This window comes from Chrysemys picta, chromosome 8, assembly GCF_011386835.1.
Source record: "Chrysemys picta bellii isolate R12L10 chromosome 8, ASM1138683v2, whole genome shotgun sequence".
Classification (NCBI taxonomy): domain Eukaryota; kingdom Metazoa; phylum Chordata; order Testudines; family Emydidae; genus Chrysemys; species Chrysemys picta.
Genome location: NC_088798.1, coordinates 44,087,695 through 44,113,344, shown reverse-complemented (window position 1 = coordinate 44,113,344; position 25,650 = coordinate 44,087,695). Strand labels below are relative to the sequence as shown.

At 45.2% G+C, this 25,650-nt stretch overlaps 1 protein-coding gene across 8 annotated transcripts in view; it reads left to right on the top strand.

Moving 5' to 3' along the window:
- The window catches only part of PTPRC (protein tyrosine phosphatase receptor type C), a 134,008-nt gene that overhangs the window by 69,082 nt on the left and 39,276 nt on the right, over positions 1-25,650 (top strand). For all 8 annotated transcript variants that reach the window (XM_065554388.1, XM_065554385.1, XM_065554387.1 and 5 more), the window contains 2 exons: positions 2,479-2,622; positions 9,433-9,561. In XM_065554388.1, coding sequence (XP_065410460.1) covers positions 2,479-2,622; positions 9,433-9,561 — 273 coding nt within the window. The remainder of the gene's footprint in view (positions 1-2,478; positions 2,623-9,432; positions 9,562-25,650) is intronic.

The window sequence follows — 25,650 nt, the reverse complement described above, 5'->3', positions numbered from 1 at the left end:
CGTCAGGGCAGTTCAGTCTGTTCCTTGTAGGTCCCAGGCCTGCTTCTCAGGCCCTGTCTGTGCTGCAGGGACGCTGTGGGTTGGACCCTTGCTCTGGTGGTGGCCACACGCTCTCAGGCTCTAGGTGGCAGGACCCTTCTTCCCAGTGTCGCCCCTGCCCAGTCGGGATTATGATCCCCCTGCAAGTCTGGCCTGCAAGGCCTCTTGGCTGAGGCGTCTCCCTGTGCTGGGCCCACTGCCCAGGGTCCCCCTCACTCTCACCAGCTGCTCACCACACTCGGACTGCACACGGCTCTGGACTGCCCCAGCCCCAGCTCCGGACTGCTCCGGCTCCAGCTCCAGCTCCACTCTGCCTCAGCCCGGCTGCTGCTGCTGCTCTGCCTTCAGCTCCCTGGGCTGCTTCTCTGGCCTCTCTGGCTCTGGTTGCTGCAGCTCTGCCCCCAGCACAGCTCTGCTCTGCAGGCTGCTTCTGTGACTCTGCTCCCAGCTCTGACCTGCTTCCTGGCTGCTTGTCTGGCCCCTCTGGCTCTGGTTGCTGCAGGTCTCCTCCCAGGGCAGCTCTGCTCTCTCTGGGCCGTGCTCTGGCTTTGGGGCTGCAGCTCTGCTTCCAGCAGCTCAGCTCGGGCCCCTGCTCTCTCCTTAGCTCGGCCCCACTCTGTCTGACTCAGGCCATTCCAGTTCACACCGAGGACGGGACCCCCCCCGGCCTCCTGACTCTCTGATTAGCCTGCCCGCCCTGTCAATCAGGCTGATCTGAAGCATTGGCCTCTCCCCATTGTTCCTGGGGACAGTCAGTCTCAGGCTGTAAAACATTCCCTCATAAACAGAGTATGAGAAGAGGGTCGGCCGGGGTCGCGGGGCCGGTCGGCTGGGTCCGCGGGGCCGGGAGCCGGTCGTCCGGGGTCGCGGGGCCGGGAGCCGGTCCGGGGTCGCGCCCGCGGGGCCGGGAGCCGGTCCGGGGTCGTGGGGCCGGGGGGCCGGTCTGGAGTCGCGGGGCTGGGAGCTGGGGGGTGCGCTGGGCCGCCGGGGGCCGGCAGTGCTGGGCGGGCCGGGGGTGGTCGGCCGGGGGCCGGGGCCGGCACCCCAGGGCCCGAGCCGACCCAGGCTGGAGCCGCCGGGGGCCAGCCTGGGCCGCGCCTCCTCCCCCCACACTCCCCCTTACCTGCTTCAGGCTTCCCGCGAATTAAATGTTCGCGGGAAGCAGGGGAGGGGGCGGAGACTTTGGGGAGGGGGTGGAGTTGGGGCGGGGGCATGGGCGGGGCTGGGGGCGGGGCCGGGGGCCCGTGGAGTGTCCTCCATTTGGAGGCACAAAATATGGTAACCCTAGTTTCAAAACCTGCCTGAGTTCCATCAGAAGTTCCTTGAAATCAAACCATTTCAGCAAAATGTTTGACTTCAACAAATTCTGATGAAAAAATGTTTAATCAGAATTTTCCCAACCAGCTCTATTAATTTCTCCTGTGAGTTGCATGGTAAGCTAGTTGATGGATTGGGGAACTTCTAAAAAAAGATAAGATAAAGCTGTTATGCAGACTAAATTATAATGCTTGAAATGGAAAACAGACTAGAGAAAAATCCTCTAGTAGACTCTACACTTCCAGATTTTGAGTAGTGTAGTGGGCTTTGATTTTTTATTTTAGTTGATATTAACTAAACAATTTTTAAAGGAAATCTTTGTTGTATTGTTTTCTTTGATTTTAATGGAATACTATGGGTGTAATCCTAGTCCCATTTGAAGTCAATGGCAAAACTCCCATTGTCTTCAATAAGGCCAGAATTTAACTCTTTAATTATATTTGTTGTTTTGGATGGGCCAAATTTTTTGGACAACTTTGACAAACAACATAAATTTTGCTACATGTACAATTTATATTACATTTTTATCAGTTTAGTCAATTAATTCATAGTGTTGAGTGAATCAAAGAAAAAAGAAACCACCTTGGAAGTCATATTTGAAAATAATTGGTTGTACTTGAAATCCAGATTCACATTCATAATGTCTAGACTTTCTTCACCAAGGAAGATGTGTACAAATGATTGTGTATCTTGATAATCTTTGAGCAGGATACACTGACTAGAACATGCCCCTCTAACCTCAGGGGAGATGTATAGGGGGGGAAATGGTAAGTGTGTAAATCACCACAGCCAAAACAGAGCCTTTAATCTTAAATGAAGGAGGTACAATACAATAAGTGGTGCAAGTCATGTATTTAGCTCCCTTTTTGAAAACTGATCACAGGTTTTTTATCTAATATCTATCAAATTAAAAGGAATAGATTATGAATGTAAAACATTAAAATATTTAAAGGTGGGATTTTCAAAAGCACTTAGCATTAATGTAGCACTGCCCCTGCTGAAGTCAACCTTCAATGTCAAATTAGGCCAATGCTGAGCTCTTTTGAAAATCCCACCAAAAATGTTAACTAGAATTTTTGGGTTTATGAAAAAATATTAATGCAACTTTGCATTTTAACATAGGGGAAGATATCCAAAACGTTACAGAACATATGAGAATACTGACAAATTTATCACCCAACAAGGACTACACATGCACTGGGACTATATACTATTTTGAGAACATGGTTGCGCAGAAAACCATTACTGTATCAACAGATTATGGAAGTGAGTATAATTTTTTGTTTTTTAATGTTTCTGATACAGATCCATTTTTTATTCACAGCAGCTATATTTCCTGGGGGAGGAAAAGGATGTGTGGAGAAGGGATAAAGGATATTACAAGTCTGGTAACCAGATTCTATGATATTAGCATAGTATAAATCCCATAGATTTGAGAAGGGAGCAGACAGCATGGTGTTCAAAGAGTTGGAAGAAGGAGCAAACGGTAGTGAAAGAGGAGACCGTGTTTACAGGCAGGGGTTGGAGAACACAGAGATATTAATCTTGAAGAGGACAGATTTGACCATAAAATTATATATTTAGAAGGAATTAATAACTGGGTAGGAAAATGTTCTATTTATATTTAATGAATGTTAAAGATGTACTAGGCAGTTTCACCAGCCAGGTAAGGGAAATAAATCTTTGAGCTTTTTTATATCCTTTCTTCAGGGCTTGTTTATTATCCACAAAATGCTCACAAAACAAACAAATAGAAAACAGTGGGCAGGAATCCCCAAAGGCTTTCCCTATTTCAACCAGTCAGGAGTAGAGAGAGTATACCCTTGCCCTTTGACCCAACTTCTCTTTCCTTTACAGGGGTCACTCTAACTAGGGGCAAACGAGGCAGCTGCCTAGGACAGGAGATATCTGGGAGAATGTCTGATAATGCATGGGATTGCAGCACCACTCACTCAGATTTGGCCTTGCAGTCCTCCTTTCATGATGGAGGGGCGGTTGGACCAAATTGGAGTGAGTGGCGCTGCGACCTGATGCTTAGCCCCCCGACTTCTACCACAACCACCAAACCACCAGAAGGCTTGCTATACCTCCCTCGAAAGTCAAATGTGTTTTCCACATGCCCACCTCCTCCTTCCTTCTCTTCCCCCAGTTGGGAACCTCTGATAACAGAAAGCATTGTTCTGGTGAGAATATTGAAAATGCAAAGGGCAGGCGGAGGGCACACTGAACTTTTGCCTAGGGTGGCAGAGCGGCCTCTGTTCCTTTTATACTCTGCCCTGAGTAACCATGTGACCAGCCACGACCTGTTAATCCTTTACTGGCGCAGCATCTTTACCTTTGAAAAAGTGCCCCAGAGCACACTCTTTGATCAGTAAATTTTCCCCTAACCCCCAGAAAAAAGAATATCATGTTCTCATGGGTTGTGTCTGATCTAATGGAGCATTGTCAAGGCATGGAGTTGTACAGTAAGATGACTATCATGTCAGCCAAGGTTTGGTCTCCTTCATTGTCTGCAGCCATTTCAACGAAGTATGGTTGATGACCAAAGTAAAAGGCATTTTACCACCCACTTTATAGCTCAGATCTCTTAATCACCAAATAGTTTGTCTCTCTGGGTAACAGTTTCCTGCAGATGGCATAACATAAATGCTCTCCCTCTTCCAGCTCCTGGGAGAGAAGAATGTTAAGCCACAGTTCAGAGGTATCCTTTGGCAGGATTAACTCTTTTTGTGAAATCCTGACCATATAGCACAGGTTCACTGCAGCAGATACTTGTGTTTTCCACAAAAGCATCCACACAAGTTGGAGAACCAGTGGACTTTCTGGGGCCAAGCAAAACATTGGCTTGGGCAGTTATTGTTATGGAAAACTGGGGACAGGAGTGTTGTTACTATCCAGCCAACCCCATTATCTGCTATTTTGTGTCAGGAAATGGAGAATCTAGTAGGGCCTTCACTTTACTAACTACTGGTTTTGACTTGTCCAGTACTTCTGGTGTAATCCTCATATTTAATCTCCATGCAGCTAATACAGCTGAGTTAGCTGTTAGTCCTCCCCTTGATCCCAAGAGATTGCACCAGCTCTCTTGTGATGTTCTGACGAAGGGGTTGAATAGACTATCACATTGTCCAAGTAGGCTGCAGTTTAAGGCTGATAAATATGGAGCACCTTCTCTGTTAAATGCTGAAATGTAGCTGGAGCCCAAATAGAAGGGCCTGCATTTGGTACAGTCTGAAAGGCGTGACACATACTGTCTCCTCCTCAGTCTCTGAACCTATGGTATTTGCCAGCATCCCTTGGTGAGGTTGAGGATAGTTATAAATTTGCCCTTCGCTAGGTTGTCCAACATTTCAACCACCTCAGGCCTGAAATAGGCATCAAACTTAGAGGAGCAATTAGTTGGCTACTGCATGTGACAACATAGACCATAAGCCCACAGCTTCAGAGTACTGAGTGGCATAATCAATTATTACTAAGATATAGTGGCAGCTGCTAGCATAGGGCTGTAGGTGTCCTACCAGTTATACCTCAATATGATCAACACGGGTATTAAAGAGTAGGAGAGGAACCAAGGGGCTTTGTGATTAGGCCTATGTGCTAGGCCTATTTTTAAGAAAGGTGAAAAAAGTGATCCAAGAAACTGCAGGCCTGTTAGTTTGACCTCTATTGTATGCAAGGTCTTGGAACAAATTTTGAAAGAGGGAGTAGTTATGGACATAGAGGTGAACGGTAATTGGGATAAAATACAACGTGATTTTACAAAAGGTAGATTGTGCCAGACCAACATGATCTCCTTCTTTGAGAAGATAACTGATTTTTTAGACAAAGGAAATGCAGTAGATCTAATCTACCTGGATATCAGTAAGGCATTTGATACAATTCCACATGGGAAATTATTAAATTGGAGAAGATGGGGATTAATATGAGATTTGAAATGTGGATAAGGAACTGGTTAAAGGGGAGACTATAACAGGTTATATTGAAAGGTGAACTGTCAGGCTGGAGGGAGGTTGTTAGTGGAGTTTATCAGGGATCAGTCTTGGGATCAATCTTATTTAACAGTTTTTGTTACTGACCTTGGAACAAAAAGTGAGTGTGCTAATAAAATGTGCAGATGACATAAAGTTGGGAGGTATTGCCAATACAAAGGAGGACTGGGATATCATACAAGAAGATCTGGATGACCTTGTAAACTGGAGTAATAGAAATTGGATGAAATTTAATAGTGCAAAGTGCAAGATCATGCAGTTTGGGACAAACGACAAGAATTTTTGATATAAGCTGGAGATTTATCAATTGAAGGAGAAAGACCTGGGCATATTGGTTGCTCAAAGAATGATTATGAGCTGTCAATGTGATGTGGCCATGAAAAAGGCTAATGCAATCCTAGGATGCAACAGGCAAGGTATTCCTAGTAGAGACACGGAAGTGTTAGTACCATTATACAAGCCACTGATGAGACCTCATCTGGAATAGTATGTACAATTTTGGTCTCCCATGTTTAAGAAAGATGAATTCAAACTGGAACAGGTGTAGAGAAGGGCTACAAGGAGGATCTGAGGAATGGAAAACCTACTTTATAAGAGGAGACACAAAGAGCTTGGCTTGTTTAGCCTAACCAAAAGAAGGCTGAGGGGAGATGTGATTGCTCTCTATAAATACCAGCGGCATAAATAACAGCGAGGGGGAGGAGTTATTTAAGTTAAACACCAATGTGGACACAAGAACAAATGGATATAAACTGGCCATCCACAAGTTTAGGTTCAAAATTAGGCGAAGGTTTCTAACCATCACAGGGGTGAAGTTAGGGAACTGCCTTCCAGGGGGAGCAGTGGGGGCCAAAAACCTAACTGGCTTCAAGATTGAGCTTGATAAGTTTATGGAGGGGATGGTTTGATGGGACTGCCTACACTGGCATGTGGCCATCGGTGACTGACAGTAGCAAAAACCCCCACATGCTGGACACTAGATGGGGAGGGCTCTGAGTTATTATAGAGAATTATTTCCCAGGTATCTGCCTGGCGGGTCTTGCCCAGATACTCAGGATTGTACTGACTGCCATATTTGGGGTCAGAAAGGAATTTTCTCTCAGGTCAGATTGGCAGAGGACCCTGGGGTGGGGGAGGTTTCCTTCCTCTATAGCATGAGGCATGGGTCATTTGCAGGTTTAAATTAGTGTAAATAGTGGATTCTCTGTAACTTGAAGTCTTTAAACCATGATTTGAAGACTTCAGTAACCCCGCCGGAGGTTAGGGGTCTATTTCAGGAGTGGTTGAGGTTCTGTGGCCTGCAATGTGCAGGAGATCAGACTAGATGATACAATGGTCCCTTCTGATCTTAACGTCTATGAGTCTTTAATTTCTAGAATCATAGAAATATAGGGCTGAAAGAGTCCTTGAGAGGTCATTTAGTCCATCACCCTGCACTGAGGCAGGAACAAGGACCTGACAGGTGTTTGTCCAACCTGTTCTTAATAATCTCTCACCATAAAAATCAGGACACGATAACCTCCCTTAATAACCTATTCCAATACTTTTCTATCCTTACAGCTAGAAAGGTTTTCCAAATATATAACCTAAATTATCCTTGCTGCAGATTAAGCCAATTACTTGTTGCCCTACTCTTGATAGGCATGAAATACAATTGACCACCATCATCTTGTAACAGCCCTAATATATTTGAAGACTTATCAGGTTTCCTCAGTTTTCTTTTCTAATCACTAAACACACCCAGTTTTTTTTAACCTTTCCTCATAAATCTTGTTTTCTAAACCTTTTATCATTTTTGTAGCTTTCCTCTGGACTCTCCCCAGTTTGTCCACATCTTTATTAAAGTGTGGCATCCAAAACTGGACATGGTATTTCAGCTGAGGCCTCACCAGTGCCAAGAAAAGCAGGACAATTACCTCCTGTGTCTTACATGATATACTCCTGTTATTACACCCCAGAATATTAGCCCAGATATTGGCACTTGGCTCTGAGCCTATCCAAATTGCCTTCACCAAAGAGTGGCTATGGGACTCCAGTCCTAACCCAGCACTGCCGGAATAAATGTCTAGTAATAGCTGTGTCCTGGTTTCCTATAGATAACCTAATTCTGATTGCTGGATGTCCCTATGGATACAGCCTATGTGCAGACACTTTTCCACCTGCCAAATCTCAGGATGCATCAGCTGTTTCTGCACAAACATCTGGCTAGAGCCAAGTGCATCAGACCTAGAACTTCTGCTCCATTCACTGTGTCGTCATGTAACCTTCTGGACCCATGGGACACTTCTTGGCCGCTGAGGTGCAGGTTCAGGCATAATCATATACAATAAACATTTTGTTATCCGGCATGTTGGGGGAATGAGGGTGCTGGTTAATCAAAAATTCTGGTTAATTAAGAGTTATACTTACCAATGGAATACCAATTTTCAAAGAATTAGAATACAATAAAATGAATAAAGTATAAATGAATAAATTATACAGGTACTCACCAATCCAGTAGTAGTACTGCACTACAGAGTGGTTGGTTTCTTGAAACACTTAGGTGTATACAAGTAAAGTTTTCTACACAGTAGGTTATCTTATGACACTACTTATCACTATGGGCAGCGCATGGCGTACACCCGGATCATTAAAAATACACTTAACACTAAAACTATCCTAAACATAATTTAATCTTTGATGATTCAGAAGGCACTTCAGGATCTTGCAGTGCCTCAGGGTCATCATTATCAACATCAATTATCATTGTAGATGTAGAAGGTGCAGGTGATTGCGCTGAATCTGTAATGAACCTATGACACACCCTGGAAGCTGCTTTTTTGAATAAATCCCTGATATCAGCTTGCTTACTTGTCTTCTGCCTCTTTTGCATAAAAGTAGAATGCAGAATTGTAGTCTCGGTTACTAGATTGAAAATTTGTATGGGGAAATATCAGAAATGCGGGTTAAAAGAGCTTTCCGGTTGATAAAGTGCCAGATAACACAGCTTTTACTGTATCATGGTGAGGCAAAAATGGTACACATGGCCTTCCTGACTACAGGAGAAAAATACTAAAGGATGAACAGTTCTCATAGCTGGGCCCTCCTTCCCTATAGTTGGGAAACCCTTTGCTCCAGGCCTCTCCTCTTTAGCACTAGACCCAACATGAGGACCTTCCCCTGGATTCAGTTCTTCTACCTCCAGCTTTCTTGGGCACCGCAACTGAACCCTGTGGCCTAGAGGGTTCCTTTCTCTTTAGTGTCCCTGGGATCCTCCGCTGTTCCCTCACTGTCATGGCTGATAGTGGCCTTCCTCCTGAAGAGAGAACCTGGATCAGAAGTCTAGCAGCAACCTCACAGTCCAATTCTGCTTGCAAGACATGTTGCCTCATCCAGGCAGGTTGCTTGGTGGCAGCAATCCCACTCCTTGTTTCTTGCTGGTATGATATGGCAAAATTATCCCTGTGCCACCATTGATTTCCTCTGGGGTATGTACTGCAGGATTATCCAGCAAGTCTTTTCTCCAAAGCAAGGGGCAGTAGAGCTGATCAAAGAAAAGGTCACCAGAATTTTTTAACATGGACAAAGTAACATGTTTTTCTATAGTCTCATTCTCAGAAATGGCTGAACTGTTTTGACCAAAATTTTAAAAAAATCAGCATGAGGCAGAAACCCATCATAGAAAATTTCATCCCAAAGGGTCAAAGTTTGACAAAGTTGTATAATGGGTCTTATAATGAGAAGTGTCAGGCACCCTCAATAATAGACAGTGCTACCAGTCCCCCACTATGATTAGCCCTCAATGGTTGTGTGTTAAACTATTCAATTTCTATACCTTTTGGTTGCACTATATTAGTATTTGTGTAAAGTGAATTAAAGTTTAATTGACAGTATGTAGTAGTATTCTCAAGTAGCTCCCGCCAGACTCTTATATTATAGTCCGATGAAATCTTAATTCCATCAGATACTTTTTGAAAAGCAAGAGTATACTAGGCTTTTTATTGCAAATTTTCTCCTTAATTAATGAGCTAGTTATCATTTGAAAAATAATGTTTTCTTCATTAAAACAGAGTTATTCCCTCTCTCTCTTTCCCAATTTTCTAAACAGAACCAGAGAAACTTGAGAAACCTAAAAAGGAAAATAGTACTTCCACGAGTATATCATTTAGCTGGAAAGTACCCCAAAACCAATCAAAAGGTCCTATCCATGGCTATCGCGTTAAGTGTGGATCCTGTGGTAAGCATATTTTTCTTTAATATTAACGACTGAGATGGATTGGTACATATTTATGTAGCCTCATTAGCACAATGGAGCCTTTATCCCATTGGGCCACAGGTGTTGTTATAATACAAATAATCTACATAATTCCAAGATTGTCTTTCTGTCTGTGTGACACTCTGAAGCCTACATGTCTATTGAAACAGTGTGAAGAGATGGAAACATCTACAAGTATGGTTGAAAGCTCTTTTTTGTTTATCATATCACCACGTTCAGTCATCACTGGGATGCACAGTCTATTACTGTCCAGTTTTCAGGTTCTCAGCTATTTTTTGCTTTACACTTTATGCTGTTGTATGGGTGCAGTTCGTTGACTTTCACCTAGTAACATAATAGTTTACCAGCACAGTCATTTCCCTATTAAGATTTTTTCCCCCTCAAAACTTATTTCAGTTCAGTCATGTCGTTTATTTGGTTTAATATTACAGGGTTTTTCATATTTTAACTCCCTGGGTTAGATTATCAGTCATCTCATATTTGAGACAAGTAATTTACCAGTAAGTCACAAGATATCCTTTAATAGGTGCACATTCTGGTCAGTTGTGAGCAGAGTGTCTTCCACTATCAGAAAATGTATTAAATAGCCAACTAATGCTATCTCTTGAGTGACTTATTCCTATTGGTGTTTGTCAGAGTTTTAAATGTAATTTTAAAAAAAAAGTTTGGGGGAACAGGAATCCTTCGCATACGAAAAAATAGATTTAAGTAGAAGGCTAACGGAGAATAGTAAGGAAACTGTTAGCAACTCTTTCTTTGCTATTCTTTTAATCCCACACCCATAATATAACAAGTTTATGGAGGGTTGGATTAAGGCAGCACTGGGCCCCTCTCTCCTCCAATTATGACCCTGCTCCCCACCCCAGGGTAGCAGGGGGTCCCTTTCTCCCCTCTAAGAGTGACAGCAGAAGCCCACTTTCTAGAGAAACAGGAGTGGTAGCAGGTGTTTTCTACCCCTCACTTCCCACCCCATATGGTAGGAGTAGGAGCATGGGGCTTCCTTCTCTCAGTCAGGAGTGACAGCAGAAGCCAGGATGTAGGTGCTTGGATATAAGAGCCAGGCCCACTATACTCTTCTCTTCCTGCCACACACACAACTCAGATGGGCAGCTCACTCCTCTGATGTATTAGTTCAGGCTACCTGCACACTCAGGTAGATGTTTCTGTGTCAGGGTACGTCTATACTTACTTCCTGGTCCGGATGTAAGTGATCGATCTTCTGGGATCGATCCCGGAAGTGCTTGCCGTCGACGCCGGTACTCCAGCTCAGCGAGAGGAGTATGCGGCATCGACGGGGGAGCCTGCCTGCCGCATCTGGACCCGCGATAAGTTCGGACTAAGGTACTTCGAATTCAGCTACGTTATTAACGTAGCTGAATTTGTGTACCTTAGTCCGAAGTGGGGGGTTAGTGTGAACCACTCTTCTGTTACACTTGGGACATGTTTTCAAGTTTTTCTTAACAATCACAAGGGTTAGAAACTTTTATTTTTTTAAGTGAAAACTCAGATTCTGATATAATCACATTAGTTTAGCAGCCACAGCCCTAAGCCTGGGCCTAAAGTCCCTATGCTTTAATCCAGCCCTGAGATGACAACCTTTTCTCTTCTTCTGGTATAATGTTACAGGTTTTGGATGCAAAAGTGGCCAAATGCTGCAGTGTTCCTCCTCTCCTTTGACAACTCTCTCATTCTCCTCAGGCCTGTACTGGCCATCATGCAACTAGGCACTAGCCCAGTGAGCTAGTTTCTCTGACTGGCTAGAAGTCTGGTGTGCTTCCAGTCCTGGGTACAGCCTAGGAATGTGGAGAGGTTTCATTTTAAATTGCCAGCAGGAGCCCAGGAAAGGCCATTGTTCCCCACTGCCACACAGTCCCCAAAACTCAGCTGCATCTCTGCACTGTTGCCACTATGGCAGCTTCACTCCTTTTGCGCCTCCTGAAATTCGCTGCTGCCTGCTCTGGTTCCCCCCAACCCTCCCGCTAGACCTTCATGCATGAGTAGGCTAGCACGACCCGTCCACCTATGACGAAACAATCGTGCTGGTAGAGAGACAATTGATGGCCAGAGAATTGACTCATCTACCTAGGGAAGGCCCCGTACAAGGCAGTGACCAACACCAACCCCAGGGGTTCAGGTGACCAGACACCCGGGGACCCCTAGGTGTAAGAAGAGGGAGGCCGAAGACCAAATGGGAATCCAGGAGGACATGAATGGCTTGGGTGGGGGAAACCCCGAGGCTAAACCTCCTAACCCAGGGACAGGAGAAGTAACTATAGGTGTTAGTGGTGTGGGGAGCTGGGTCACATAGCGGCCCAGTGCCCCAACCTCGAAGAGCCCATTCAGTGTAATCTCGGGGTCTGGAGTGGCTCATGCTCCCTCCTCAACCTTGTGGGGGTCACAGTCACCCCACACAAATATACAAGGGCAGTAAAAGTGGATGGGGTAGAAACCATGGTGCTCATAGACTCCAGGAGAGCTACCACCTTGATCTCAGGTAAACCAGTAAAGCGCAGCCAGTTAACGCAGGCTAAACGTACAGGGGTAACGTGTCCATGGGACTGTTAGCTGCTACCCCATCATACCAGTAAAGGTAGAAGTTCAGGGAAATGTCACTAGGGCGAAAGTAGGGGTGGTCCCACACCTCCCCTATCCCATGCTCATCGGAAGAGATTTTCCTGGGTTTGGAAACTTGCTCCCACTGAAGAGGTGGGAGGAAGAGGAGCTACAGAGGGAGGCGTCCACAGCAGAATGTTCTCCCCCAATGTTCACGTAAGTATCCCAGGAACTATTCCCCACCACCAGGAGAGGCTGGAAGACCAAAAGGGAAAGAAGGGCTGCCAAGGCCTTGGGTACCCGAATCCTGCTACAAGGACAAAGGGCCACCTGTATAGGCAGGCAGACATGGGATACTAAAATGAAGGACCCCGAGACGCAGGAAGGTTCAGAAACTGGTTCCAATCCCAACCCCACAGAGGCGGCTGAGAGGGTAGAAGAATATCCCTCTGAGTTCCAGTTGATAAGTCCCCGGAGGACGACTTTCTGACCAGGTGGAAGACTCAAGGTATGAGAGCACCAAGAAAGAAGTGGCCAAGATATATGGGGCATCCATAGTGGGAAAAACTCAAGGGCCTGGGCCATACTTCATAATCAAGAAGGGCCTCCTGTACCGGGTCATGTGCATGCAAGAGCAAGAGGTACACCAGCTCCTAGTACCCTGGAAACACCAGAGGGCAATATTAAACCCGGGTCACCTTTTTTGGAGGACACCCGGGGGCAGAGAAAACCCAGGCACAAATCTTGCTCAGGTTCTTCTGGCTGGGGGTACATGAGAATGTCCGGCAGTACTGCACCTCCTGTCCCAAATATCAGTTGCACAGCCCTCGTCCACATCTAAGAGCCCCTTTGGTACCTCTGCCGATCATCGAAGTTCCATTTGAGCAGATCGCCCTGGATCTAGTGAGGCCACTAGAGAAGACGATTTGAGGCCACCAGTGTATGCTTGTCATCCTAGACTACGTAACGGTATCCAGAAGCTGTCCTCCTATGAAAAACAGCCTCCAAGAGCATTGCCAAAGAACTTGTGGAAATCTTTGTCCGGGGAGGACTACCAAAAGAAATCCTCACGGACCAAGGAACACCGTTCATGTCCAAGCTAATGAAGGAACTGTGTTCCTTACTCCATGTCCAGACCCTGCAGACCTCAGTTTACCACTCACAAACCGATGGTCTGGTGGAAAGATTAACCAGACTCTCAAGGCCATGATAAAAAAGGTGGTAAGCAAGGATGGGAAAGATTGGGACGACCTGCTACCGTACCTCATGTTCACCATCTGTGAGGTTCCCCAATCTTCCACTGGATTCTCCCCCTTTGAGCTATTGTTATGGATGCCACCCCGAGGCATCTTGGACATAGCCAAGGAAATTTGGGAGGAGGAACCCAGTGAGGGGAAGAACGTAATAGAGCATGTGCTACAAATGAGGGACCGGATAGCCTGGGTCACTCCCATAGTGAGAGAGCACCTAGAAAAGGCCCAAGAGGTCCAGTGAGCTTACTACAACCATCAAGGCAAAGTTTGGCGGTTTCAAGCCGGCGACCTAGTAATGGTACTGGTATCCATGACAGAAAGTAAGCTATTGGCCCAGTGGCAAGGACCCTACGAAATAGTTGAACCCATGGGGGGAGTAAATTACAAGGTGCAACAACTGGGACGTCGAAAACTAGACCAAATATACCATGTCAACCTTCTGAAACCCTGGCATGCCCGAGAGGCATGCACAGCTGTTCAAGAAGACCTGCACCCAGTGGTCAGAACCCCTGAACAGGTGAGGGTGTCTCCCAATTTAACACCAGTCCAAAAGAAGGAGGTATTTGAGATGATCATCCAGAACCAAGATGTATTCTTGACAAAGCCAGGTCGCACAACTGAGACATATCACCACATCATCATGAACCTTGGGGCCAGAGTAACAGTGAGGCCAAACCAGATACCAGCAGCCAAAAGGGAGGAAATAAAAGCAGAAGTAAACATAAGAATGGCCGTACTGGGTCAGACCAAAGGTCGATCCAGCCCAGTATCCTGTCTACCGACAGTGGCCAGTACCAGGTGCCCCAGATGGAGTGAACCTAACAGGTAATGATCAAGTGATCTCTCTCCTGCCATCCATCACCATCCTCTGACAAACAGAGGTTAGGGACACCATTCCTTACCCATCCAGGCTAATAGCCATTAATGGACTTAACCTCCATGAATTTATCCAGTTCTCTTTTAAACCCTGTTATAGTCCTAGCCTTCACAACCTCCTCAGGCATGGAGTTCCACAAGTTGACTGTGCGCTGTGTGAAGAAGAACTTCCTTTTATTTGTTTTAAACCTGCTGCCCATTAATTTCATTTGGTGGCCCCTAGTTCTTATATTATGGGAACAAGTAAATAACTTTTCCTTATTTGCTTTCTCCACACCACTCATGATTTTATATATCTCTATCATATCCCTCCTTAGTCTCCTCTTTTCCAAGCTGAAAAGTCCTACCCTCTTTAATCTCTCCTCATATGGGACTTGTTCCAAACCCCTAATCATTTTAGTTGCCCTTCTCTGAACCTTTTCTAATGGCAGTATATCTTTTTTGAGATGAGGAGACCACATCTTACGCAGTATTCAAGATGTGGGCGTACCATGGATTTAAATAAGGGCAATAAGATATTCTCCATTTTATCTCTATCCCCTTTTTAATGATTCCTAACATCCTGTTTGCTTTTTTGACCGCTGCTGCACACTGCATGGACATCTTCAGAGAACTATCCACAATGACTCCAAGATCTTTTTCCTGATTAGTTGTAGCTAAATTAGCCCCCATCATATTGTATGTATAGTTGGGGTTATTTTTTCCAAATGTGCATTACTTTACATTTATCCGCATTAAATTTAATTTGCTATTTTGTTGCCCAATCACTTAGTTTTGTGAGAACTTTTTGAAGTTCTTCACAGTCTGCTTTGGTCTTAACTATCTTGAGCAGTTTAGTATCATCTGCAAACTTTGCCACCTCACTTTTTACCCCTTTCTCCAGATCATTTATGAATAAGTTGAATAGGATTGGTCCTAGGACTGACCCTTGGGGAACACCACTAGTTACCCCTCTCCATTCTGAAAATTTACTATTTATTCCTACTTTTTGTTCCATGTCTTTTAACCAATTCTCTATCCATGAAAGGATCTTCCCTCTTATCCCATGACAACTTAATTTACGTAAGAACCTTTGGTGAGGGACCTTGTCAAAGGTTTTCTGGAAATCTAAGTACACTATGATCCACTGGATCCCCCTTGTCCACATGTTTGTTGACCCCCTTCAAAGAACTCTAATAGATTAGTAAGACATGATTTCCCTTTACAGAAATCATGTTGACTTTTTCCCAACAATTTATGCTCTTCTATGTGTCTGACAATTTTATTCTTTACTATTGTTTCAACTAATTTGCCTGGTACTGATGTTAGACTTACCGGTCTGTAATTGCCGGGATCACCTCTAGAGCCCTTTTTAAATATTGCTGTTACATTAGTTATCTTCCAGCCATTGGGTACAGAAGCTGATTTAAAGGGCAAACCATAGTTCATAGGTCTGCAATTTCACATTTGAGTTCTTTCAGAACTTTTGGGTGAATGCCATCTGGTCCCGGTGACTTGTTACTGTTAAGTTTATCAATTAATTCCAAAACCTACTCTAGTGACACCTCAATCTGTGACAATTCCTCAGATTTGTCACCTACAAAAGCCGGCTCAGGTTTGGGAATCTCCCTAACATCCTCAGCCATGAAGACTGAAGCAAAGAATTCATATACTTTCTCCGCAATGACTTTATCATCTTTAAGTGCTCCTTTTGTATATCGATCGTCCAGGGGCCCTACTGGTTGTTTAGCAGGCTTCCTGCTTCTGATGTACTTAAAAAACATTTTATTATTACCTTTTGAGTTTTTGGGTAGCTGTTCTTCAAACTCCTTTTTGGCTTTTCTTATTACATTTTTACACTTAATTTGGCAGTATTTATTCTCCTTTCTACTTACCTCACTAGGATTTGACTTCCACTTTTTAAAGGATGCCTTTTTATCTCTCACTGCTTCTTTTACATGGCTCTTTTTCAGTTCTTTTACTGTGTTTTTAAATTTGGGGTATACATTTAAGTTGGGCCTCTATTATGGTGTCTTTGAAAAGTGTCCATGCAGCTTGCAATGATTTCACTCTAGTCACTGTACCTTTTAATTTCTGTTTAACTAACCCCCTCATTTTTGCATAGTTCCCCTTTCTGAAATTAAATGCCACAGTGTTGGGCTGTTGAGGTATTCTTCCCACCACAGGAATGTTAAATGTTATTATATTATTGTCACTATTTCCAAGCGGTCCTGTTATAGTTACCTCTTAGACCAGCTCCTGCTCTCCATTCAGGACTAAATCGAGAGTTGCCTCTTCCCTTGTGGGTTCCCGTACCAGCTGCTCCAAGAAGCAGTCATTTAAAGTATCAAGAAATTTTGTCTCTGCATTTCGTCCTGAGGTGACATGTTCCCAGATAATTGAAATCCCCCACTATTATGGAGTTTTTAATTTTGATAGCCTCTTTAATTTCCCTTAGCATTTCATCACTATCACTTTCCTGGTCAGGTGGTCGCTAATCGATCCCTAATGTTATATTCTTATTAGAGCACGAAATTACTATCCATAGAGATTCTATGGAACATGTGGATTCACTTAAGATTTTTACTTTATTTGATACATTTTCTTTCACATATAGTGCCATTCCCACCCCCTCCACCCACTCACCCGCACGACCTGTTCTGTCCTTTCGATATATTTTGTACCCCGAATGATTGTGTCCCATTGATTGTCCTCATTCCACCAGGTTTCTGTGATGCCTATTATATAAATATCCTCCTTTAACACAAGGCACTCTAGTTCACCCATCTTATTATTTAGACTTCTAGCATTTGTGTACAAGCACTTTAAAAACTTGTCACTGTTTACTTGTTTGCCCTTTTCTGATGTGTTGGATTCTTTTTTATGTGAAAGTTTCTTGTCTGATCTGGCCCCTACTTTATCCTCTTCCATCTTCTCCTCCTGACTAAAACCTAGAGAATCTCTTTCAATAGACTCTCCTCTAAGAGAAGTCTCTGTCCGATCCTCTGCAGCAATCGGCTTTCCCCCATCTCTTAGTTTAAAAACTGCTCTGCAACCTTTTTAATGTTAAGTGCCAGCAGTCTGGTTCCACTTTGGTTTAGGTGGAGCCCATCCATCCCGCATAGGCTCCACCTATCCTCAAAGTTTCCCCAGTTCCTAATAAATCTAAACCCCTCCTCTCTACACCATCGTCTCATCCATGCATTGAGACTCTGAAGCTCTGCCTGCCTACCTGGTCCTGCGCGTGGAACTGGAAGCATTTCTGAGAATGCCACCATAGAGGTCCTGGATTTCAGTCTCTTCCCTAGCAGCCTAAATTTGATCTCCAGGAGGTCTCTCCTACCCTTCCCTATGTTATTGGTACCTACATGTACCACGACCACCGACTCCTCCCCAGCACTACACATAAGTCTATCTAAATGCCTCGAGAGATCCGCAGCCTTCGCACCAGGTAGGCTAGTCACCATATGGTTCTCCCAGTCATCACAAACCCAGCTATCTATGTTTCTAATGATCAAATCTCCCATTACTAACACCTGCCTTTTCCTAATGACTGGAGTTCCCTCCCCCGGAGAGGTAACCTCAGTGTGAGAGGGTACCCCAACACCATCTGGAAGGAGGGTCCCAACTATGGGAAGGTTTCCCTTTGCTCCCGTTGACTGCTCTACTTCCCTGGGCCTTTCATCCTCCTCAACAGTGCAGGGCTGTCTGACCGGAGGTGGGACAAATCTACAGTGTCCTGGAAAGTCTCATCAACATACCTCTCTGCCTCCCTTAGCTCCTCCAGATCCGCCACTCTGGCCTCCAAAGCCTGAATAATGGTCTCTGAGGGCCAGGAGCTCCTTAAACTGAATGCACACATACGCCACCCACCCACAGGGCAGGTAATCATACATGCTGCATTCAGTGCAATAAACTGGATAGCCCCCACTCTGCTGCTGGGCTTCTGCCTGAATTCTCTCCTGCAGCTACCTAGGTTAATGAAAGGGTTTTGTTTAAATCAAGAAATTTTGAATATAGTTTAGTTTATAGGTTTTAAAGAATGGCAAGTGAACCTTGCCCCCTTCCCACTCCCCTTCCAAACTCCCTTGCGAAACTCCTTGTTAGCAGCCCTCTTCGCAAAGCTCCCTGGTTGCTTGCTCACTGCTTTATAAAGCCCTGGCCTTCTTGATAGCCCTGCCTGCTGACTAAGGCTTAGCCAATTAACAGAGGCTTCTAGCTTTTAAACCTTACTTTGAAGCTCACAGCTTCCAACTGCCAGCCACCGCACGTGGTCCTTCAAACAAACAAACAGACAGACAGACAAACACAAGCTCAGCACACAGCAAGTAACCCACAAACACACACTACAGACAGCCACTTACCCCAAGCATCCCATTTTTGCTCCTTCTTCACCTGGAGAACTCCCTGGCGAAACTCCCTGTTAGCAGCCCTTTTCGCAAAGGGCAAGTGGAGATGGGAATCATCGAAGAATCACAGTCAGTGGTCCAGCCCGATAGTTCTGGTGCCCAAACCTGATGGCACCACAAGGTTCTGCAATTACTTCCGTCGACTAAACGAGATAGCCCAGTTCAATGCATACCCCATACCCTGCATAGATGAACTAGTGGACCATCTGAGTAATGCCTGGTATTTGATGACTCTAGACTTGACAAAGGGGTACTGGCAGATTCCCCTAGCTGAAGATGTGAAGGAAAAGATGGCGTTCTCTACACCAGAGGGTCTTTTCCAATATACGGTTCTCCCTTTTGGATTACATTGGGCCCCAGCTACCTTTCATTGCCTCATGGACAAGCTATTATGCCCCCATGCCAGCTATGCTGTGGCCGACTTGGATGACGTGGTTATTCATACCCCAGACTGGGTAATCCACTTGAAGAAGGTGGGGGCAGTCCTTGATTCCTTCAGGTGAGCTGGCCTTATGGCAGACCCTGTCAAGTGCGCCATAGGATTCACGGAGGCCAAATATCTTAGCTACATGGTAGGAAAAGATCTGGTAAAACCCCAACTGAATACGTTAAAGGCCATCCAAAATTGACCCCAGCCGACTTGTAAGAAGCAGGTCCAAGCATTCCTAGGGGTGCTGGGGTATTACTGGCATTTCATCCCCCATTTTGCCACAAGGGCAAGTCCCCTAACAGACTTAGTGAAGGCCTATGGTCCTGATCCAGTCAGATGGTCCGACGCAGCAAAGAGGGTATTCGTGGACCTATAGACTGCCCTCTGCAGTAACCCTGTATCGATTGCCCCAGATTTAACCAAGGAATTCATCATACAAACAGATGCATCCGAGCTGGGGTTAGGGGCTGTCCTGTTGCAGATGGACGGGGAGGAGGAGCACCCAATACTCTACGTCAGCAGGAAACTCCTTCCGAGGGAACAAAAATATGCAGTGGTTTAGAGGGAGTGCCTTGCTATTAAATGGGCCATGGAAGCGTTATGTTACTACCTGCTTGGGCGTGGATTTGTCCTCCTAACTGACCATGCCCCTCTTAAATGGATGCAGCGAAACAAGGAGAAGAACTCCAGGGTAACCATGTGGTTCTTGTCCCTCCAACCTTTCCAATTCCACATGCAACACAAAGCAGGGAGTCACCATAGCAGTGCCGATGGTTTGTCACGTGTGCACTGTGTGGCATCCCAAGCTGCCCAACACCTTGGTGTTGAGCGGGGGGGAGAGATATGTGACAGACCCAGACCGGTTGGGTGCAGGAGTCTGGAAGAAGGAAAACACACTGGATGAATAGTTTTCTGTTTCCTGAGTGGGAGCAGAGGCTCCCCAGAGTAGTCAGGAAGGTGCTAGAAGCAATTAAGTCAGGCAGACTCCGTAAGACACCTGGAGCCAATTAAGAACTGATTAGAAGCAATCAAGGGAAACAGGCTAATCAGATCACCTGAAGCCCATTTAGAACTGTCTGGGACTAGTTTAAAAGGAAGCCCCTTCAAGTAGGAGCTGGGAGTAAGAAAGTGTGTTGTGGGAAGACTGGGAAAAAGAAGGTGCGCACTAAAAGAGCCGGGAGAACAAGTGTGATCAGGTACCGAGGAGGGTTCTAGGAGGGGCCATTTGGGGAAGTAGCCCAGGGAAGGGCTATAGCTCTGGTAGTATAGGAAAATTACCTATGGGGGAGGGATAGCTCAGTGGTTTGAGTATTGGCCTGCTAAACCCAGGTTGTGAGTTTAATCCTTGAGGGGGCTACTTAGGAATCTGGGGCAAAATCAGTACTTAGTCCTGCTAGCGAAGGCAGGGGGTTGGACCTTTCAAGGTCCCTTCCAGTTCTAGGAGATAGGATATCTCCATTAATTAATTACCAGTGCCACTGCCAATTGGGGTCCCTGGGCTGGAACCCAGAGAAGAGGTGGGGTGGGGTTCCTCCCAACTCCCCCCCCCCCCGTCCCCCACCTCTACACAAACGCTCCCTGAGAAGGAAGACAGGGACTAAAGAGGGTTCTTACACCAAACCCGTTGACTGGCCAATGATGAAGGTAGCTCACTAAGCTGTAACCCTTGCCTCTAGGAGGGTAGAGAGGCTACATTGAGGGTCATGGCAAACCCTAACCGCCTAGAAGTGCAGGACCCCCCGAGGCAAAGCTGGTGTTCTGCCACACTACCCCATTCTTAATTATTCCCAACATTCTGTTAGCTTTTTTGACTGCCACTGCACATTGAAGGGATGTTTTCAGAGAATTATCCACAATGACTCCAAGATCTTTCTTGAATGGTAACAGCTAATTTAGACCCCATTATTTTATATGTATAGTTGGGAGTATGCTGCGTGCAGATGTGGTTGCCCCATCTCAGAAAAGATATACTGGAATTAGAGAAGTTTCAGAAAAGGCCAACAAAAATTATTAAGAGTATGAAACAGCTTCCGCAGGAGGAGTGATTAATAAGATTAGGACTTTTCATCTTGGAAAAGAGACAACTAAGGGGGGATATGATAGAGGTCTATAAAATCATGACGGGTGTGGAGAAAGTAAATATGGAAGTGTTCTTTACTCCTTCTCATAACACAAGAACTGGGAGTCACCAAATGAAATTAATAGTCAGCAGGTTTAAAACAAACAAAAGGAAGTATTTCTTCACACAATGCACAGTCAACCTGTGGAACTACTTGCCAGAGGATGTTGTGAAGACCAAGACTACAACAGGGTTTAAAAAAGAACTAGATAAATTCATGGAAGATAGGTCCATCAATGGCCATTAGCCAGGATGGGCAGGGATGATGTCCCTAGCCTCTGTTTGCCAAAAGTTGGGAATGGGCATCAGGGGATGGATCACTTGATGATTACCTGTTCTGTGCATTCTCTCTGGGGCACCTGGCACTGGTCACTGTCAGAAGACAGGATACTAGGCTAGATAGACATTTGGTCTGACCCAGTATGGCCATTCTTATGTTCTTATGTTTTTTTAATTCCCTGATGAAAACATGGACTTTCATAAACCATATATCTCTTAGGTATAATGTATGCAGCAAACACAGCCAGAACCCTTTCATAGTCATCTTTGTGACAGTCATCAGTAAAGCCAACAGATTTAAAGATATGCTCTGTTTGCTTCCCCATAGCATTAATTAAAGGTGATATCTGTATATGTCGAGTTTCTTTGTGAAGCTTGGTAGCAATTCAAAATATTGTTTCCATTGCGCTGTCCATTGTGGAGGCTTTTCAAAACTAAAGTTCTCTGGGACATTGAAGAATGGAACGTTCATGAAATCTTCCAACCTTTGTTGCTGTTCCTGTTCTAAATTTATTCCTGGCACCACATCATGTTATTCTGCACCAGATATGGAGTGGCTACAGAGCTTGCTTATATACATCAGATGTGTTCAGCATAAGATCATTCAATGCTGTGCCAGCAGAGATGACCTGTACTTGATGATAATGGGGGATGCGGTGCATGTGACCAACTCATGCATTACCTCTGGGAGGAACCTTCCACCCCACCTCCCTGGAGCAAGGTAGCTAATCCCTCAGGCTCCTGAGACGCTTGGACCATAGGAACTGGGAGCACATACCTCTGGGATGGCCTGGGCCCATCCGGAGGTAGCGGGAGGGGATGTGGGGCACAGGCAATGCCCCTAATTCGGGTTGAGCAGAGGGAACTTGTTCCCAGTGTCTTCCCCAGCAACTCCGCGCCCAGGCTGGGGCCACTGCACTCTCTCCACCCCACCAGAGTTACCTACTGGAGGAGAGGGGTTTCTGTCCTTCTCACTCTGTGCCTCTGCCTCAGTATGTTTCTCGCTTACTTGGCCCCTCTCCCCAGTGGTCAGACCCAGACGGGGAGTAGAGGAGGCAGGACAGAGCTGCTTCTCCTCCCAGGTGAGGGTGGCTGCTCTGGGTCACTGCCTCTGTACAGCAGGGCAGCTGCCTGCAAGAGCCTGGCTGGGGAGGTGGTAGCGGCTTGCCCCCCTCCACTCCCCACCTGGGCCCAGCTGCCAGGGAGAGGGGCTGAGCAAGTGGAAAAGTGCCGCCTGTGGGGGAGGTGCAGTGTGAGAAGAACAGAGCCCTTGCCCTGGCAGGCTGAGCAAAGCAATATCTGCAAGGGCAGTTCTGTTTTTACAGAAATCTGGGGGGACATGCGACCCCGCATTTCCCCCCCCCCCACACACATCACCTCTGCAGGTATGGCTGAGGTTCATTGCATGCAGTGCCATCTAGTGGCTGAAAAGTATAATACAGCTTAGTACTCCATTACTCAGCTACCACAAGCACATGGGGCCTCCTTTATCATGGAATATCTGCTGCCTGTCGCCAACAGTCTGACAGATACTTGGGATTTTCTGCACTACCAACCTCTTCCCAAAATGAATATAATGTAATGTGGCAGCAGCCCACATTGAATGGGAAGTTGGGAAGCCTGGTCCAACTCCCAGTTCCAAGTGAGAGAGAAAGAGAGACAGAGAGAATGTTGGCAATGGCAAGAAAGGACAATAAGGAATGGATTGTCGATGTTGGGATAAGAGGTGTGTGTAATATGGGGGTCTTTATCTGTTAGCAGCAGAATGGTGAGCCAGGCCAACCTGGCTCCATCCTCTCCTATGCTGTCACACCCCACTGTATTTGTCAAGTCCTTGTCAAGGGCCAACCCCACCTGGTTGGGTCCTCAGTAGACTCTGTCTCATTTAGGATACTAGGGAAGCAGAAGTTCTGTGGCTCCAAGAGGTGCTAAACAGCCCTAGTTCTCCTCAGTTTAGGACCTTTTCTCTAACAGTCCCTGGCTGGGGTACGTAGAAGAACACAGCTCCGCCTGTACCATTGAGTTCCAGCTCAGGGCTCTTGTTTTGAATAGCCAGAGCCAGTTCTCTTCTGTCCCATGCTGTTCCCTGAGCTACTTCCTACCTTGGTGGTCTTCTCCAGCTTCTTATTCTGCTTCTCCATCTTTGGTGGGTTGGTTTGTCAGGCAGCTTCTCACTGATATGTTTGAGGGAGCCTCTCTCTGCAGTCCCCACTCTCTCTTGCGTTGCAGCCCTTTTATCCTCACAGCTGCTGTGGGGCTGCCAGTGAGCTCTGGCTGAGCAAGCAGAGAGTTGGTTTGTTAACCCTGTAGCTGCTGAGCCAACATGGAGTATGTAGACCGTTTGATGGGGGAAGGGAGGATTGTTGAATTTGGGGGGAGAGGGCAAAAGGATAGGATGGATCATTTTGGATATGCATGCATATAAACACACACATACACACACACACATACCCCTACCTTTCAAATCTGTGTCATTGGGGCAGATTTCAGAGGGCTGCTCACGGTCTATTTGGCCCAGCTTGCCTCCCTTCTTCTCTCCCCCGCCCACTTCTGCTCTCAGTTCTTGAAAAGCTGAATTTGGAATCTTACCATTTTCCAGTTCATGAATTCTGTCTCCCAAGATCATGGCTCCTTCGCAGCCCAGGCTTCCAGGGTCTGTAGCCCCAGGTGGGCTACCTCAGAGTCAGAGCTGCTTCTAGGTCTTCCAGGGTCCCATAATGCCATTATACAAACCAATAGTGCATGCTCACCTGGAATACTATGCTCAGTTCTGATCACCCTGTCTCAGATAAGAAATAGAAGGGCTTCCTAAATGAGTAACGAAAACAGTTAGAGGCATGAAAAGATTTCACCATGAAGAAAGAAAGAAAGAAAGTGTTAGAACAAAAAGAGGAGACAATAAGAAAGGGTATAATAGAGGTATATAAAATAATGGATAGGGAAAAGAAAATAAATCAGGCACTCTTGTTCACCCTCTCAAAACACAAAACAAGCAAATAAAGTTGAAAGATAAGTAATTTAAAACCACTAAAAAGAAAAGTTTTTTTCCAGTTTTTGTTTTTATATTTTTTGCACAATGCACATTGATAATTTACTTATAAATTCATATAAATTAAGTATTAAGATATGGAGTTTGTTGTCATAAAATACTGAGTCCATAGGCTAAGCAGGATTCAATGTTTAATAGATTACATCCAAAAAAGCTACAATAAAAAAATGTTAAGGTGGCAAATTCAAGCACTCAAAAGTTAGGAAGTGCCAAAAGTATGGCTGCCTGTTCAACTTTAATTCAGGCCCAGTGTATATGCATTATGTTAGTCTTTAGTTACATAATCACATGCTATTTTCCCACAAAACCCTTTCTTCATTCAGGGTGCAGGCTGGATGGTATTCAGTGAATAGTGCTCAATGTTCCTTTTTATCCTCATCATGCAGTGTGTGGCCCCCTGCCATATTTTCTACATATCGTTCACACCTTGTACTGAATGAAGAATTATTTATTTCCTCGTGGGCTTTTCTATGGTGCTGTCACTGAAGTTTAGTTCTTAACAAGCATTAATGAATTTATCTTCACAACAACCCTGTGATGTGAAGAGGTATTATTCCCATGTTACACGTGGCAAAGTGAGACACAGAGATTAAAGCTAAAATAGTTAATTGTGTCAATGAGTTATTGGGTGCCCAGTTTGAGAAGTGTAGGGCATAATTTTATCAGAGAACTTGTCATTTTATAGTACTTAATTTGTTTAGACCACAGCTCCAATCGACTTCAGTTGCAGTTGTGAGGTCTCGGAACTTTTGCAAATCCAACCCCAGGTGTTTCAGGTTGGCCATCAAGAAAATGGGGAACACAAAATTGACATGTGGAAATATTGGTGTAATTGACGCATCCAGAATCACATAGAAACTCTATGTCAGAGGCAGGTATAGAATTCACTTCTGTAGGACAACATTCAGCTGCCTTAACCATGAGACCATCTTTTCTCTTCTTGCAATTCCCTGCATCATATGCCTTCCACCTTCTGCAACAAATGAGGGCAGGGATCCTACAGGCAACAGTCTTCTTCACTACACAGCCCTCATGTCCAGCCTATACACTGAATAGGGCAGGGTCCTGTGGAAAAAATGTGATCATGTAATTAAAGACTATAT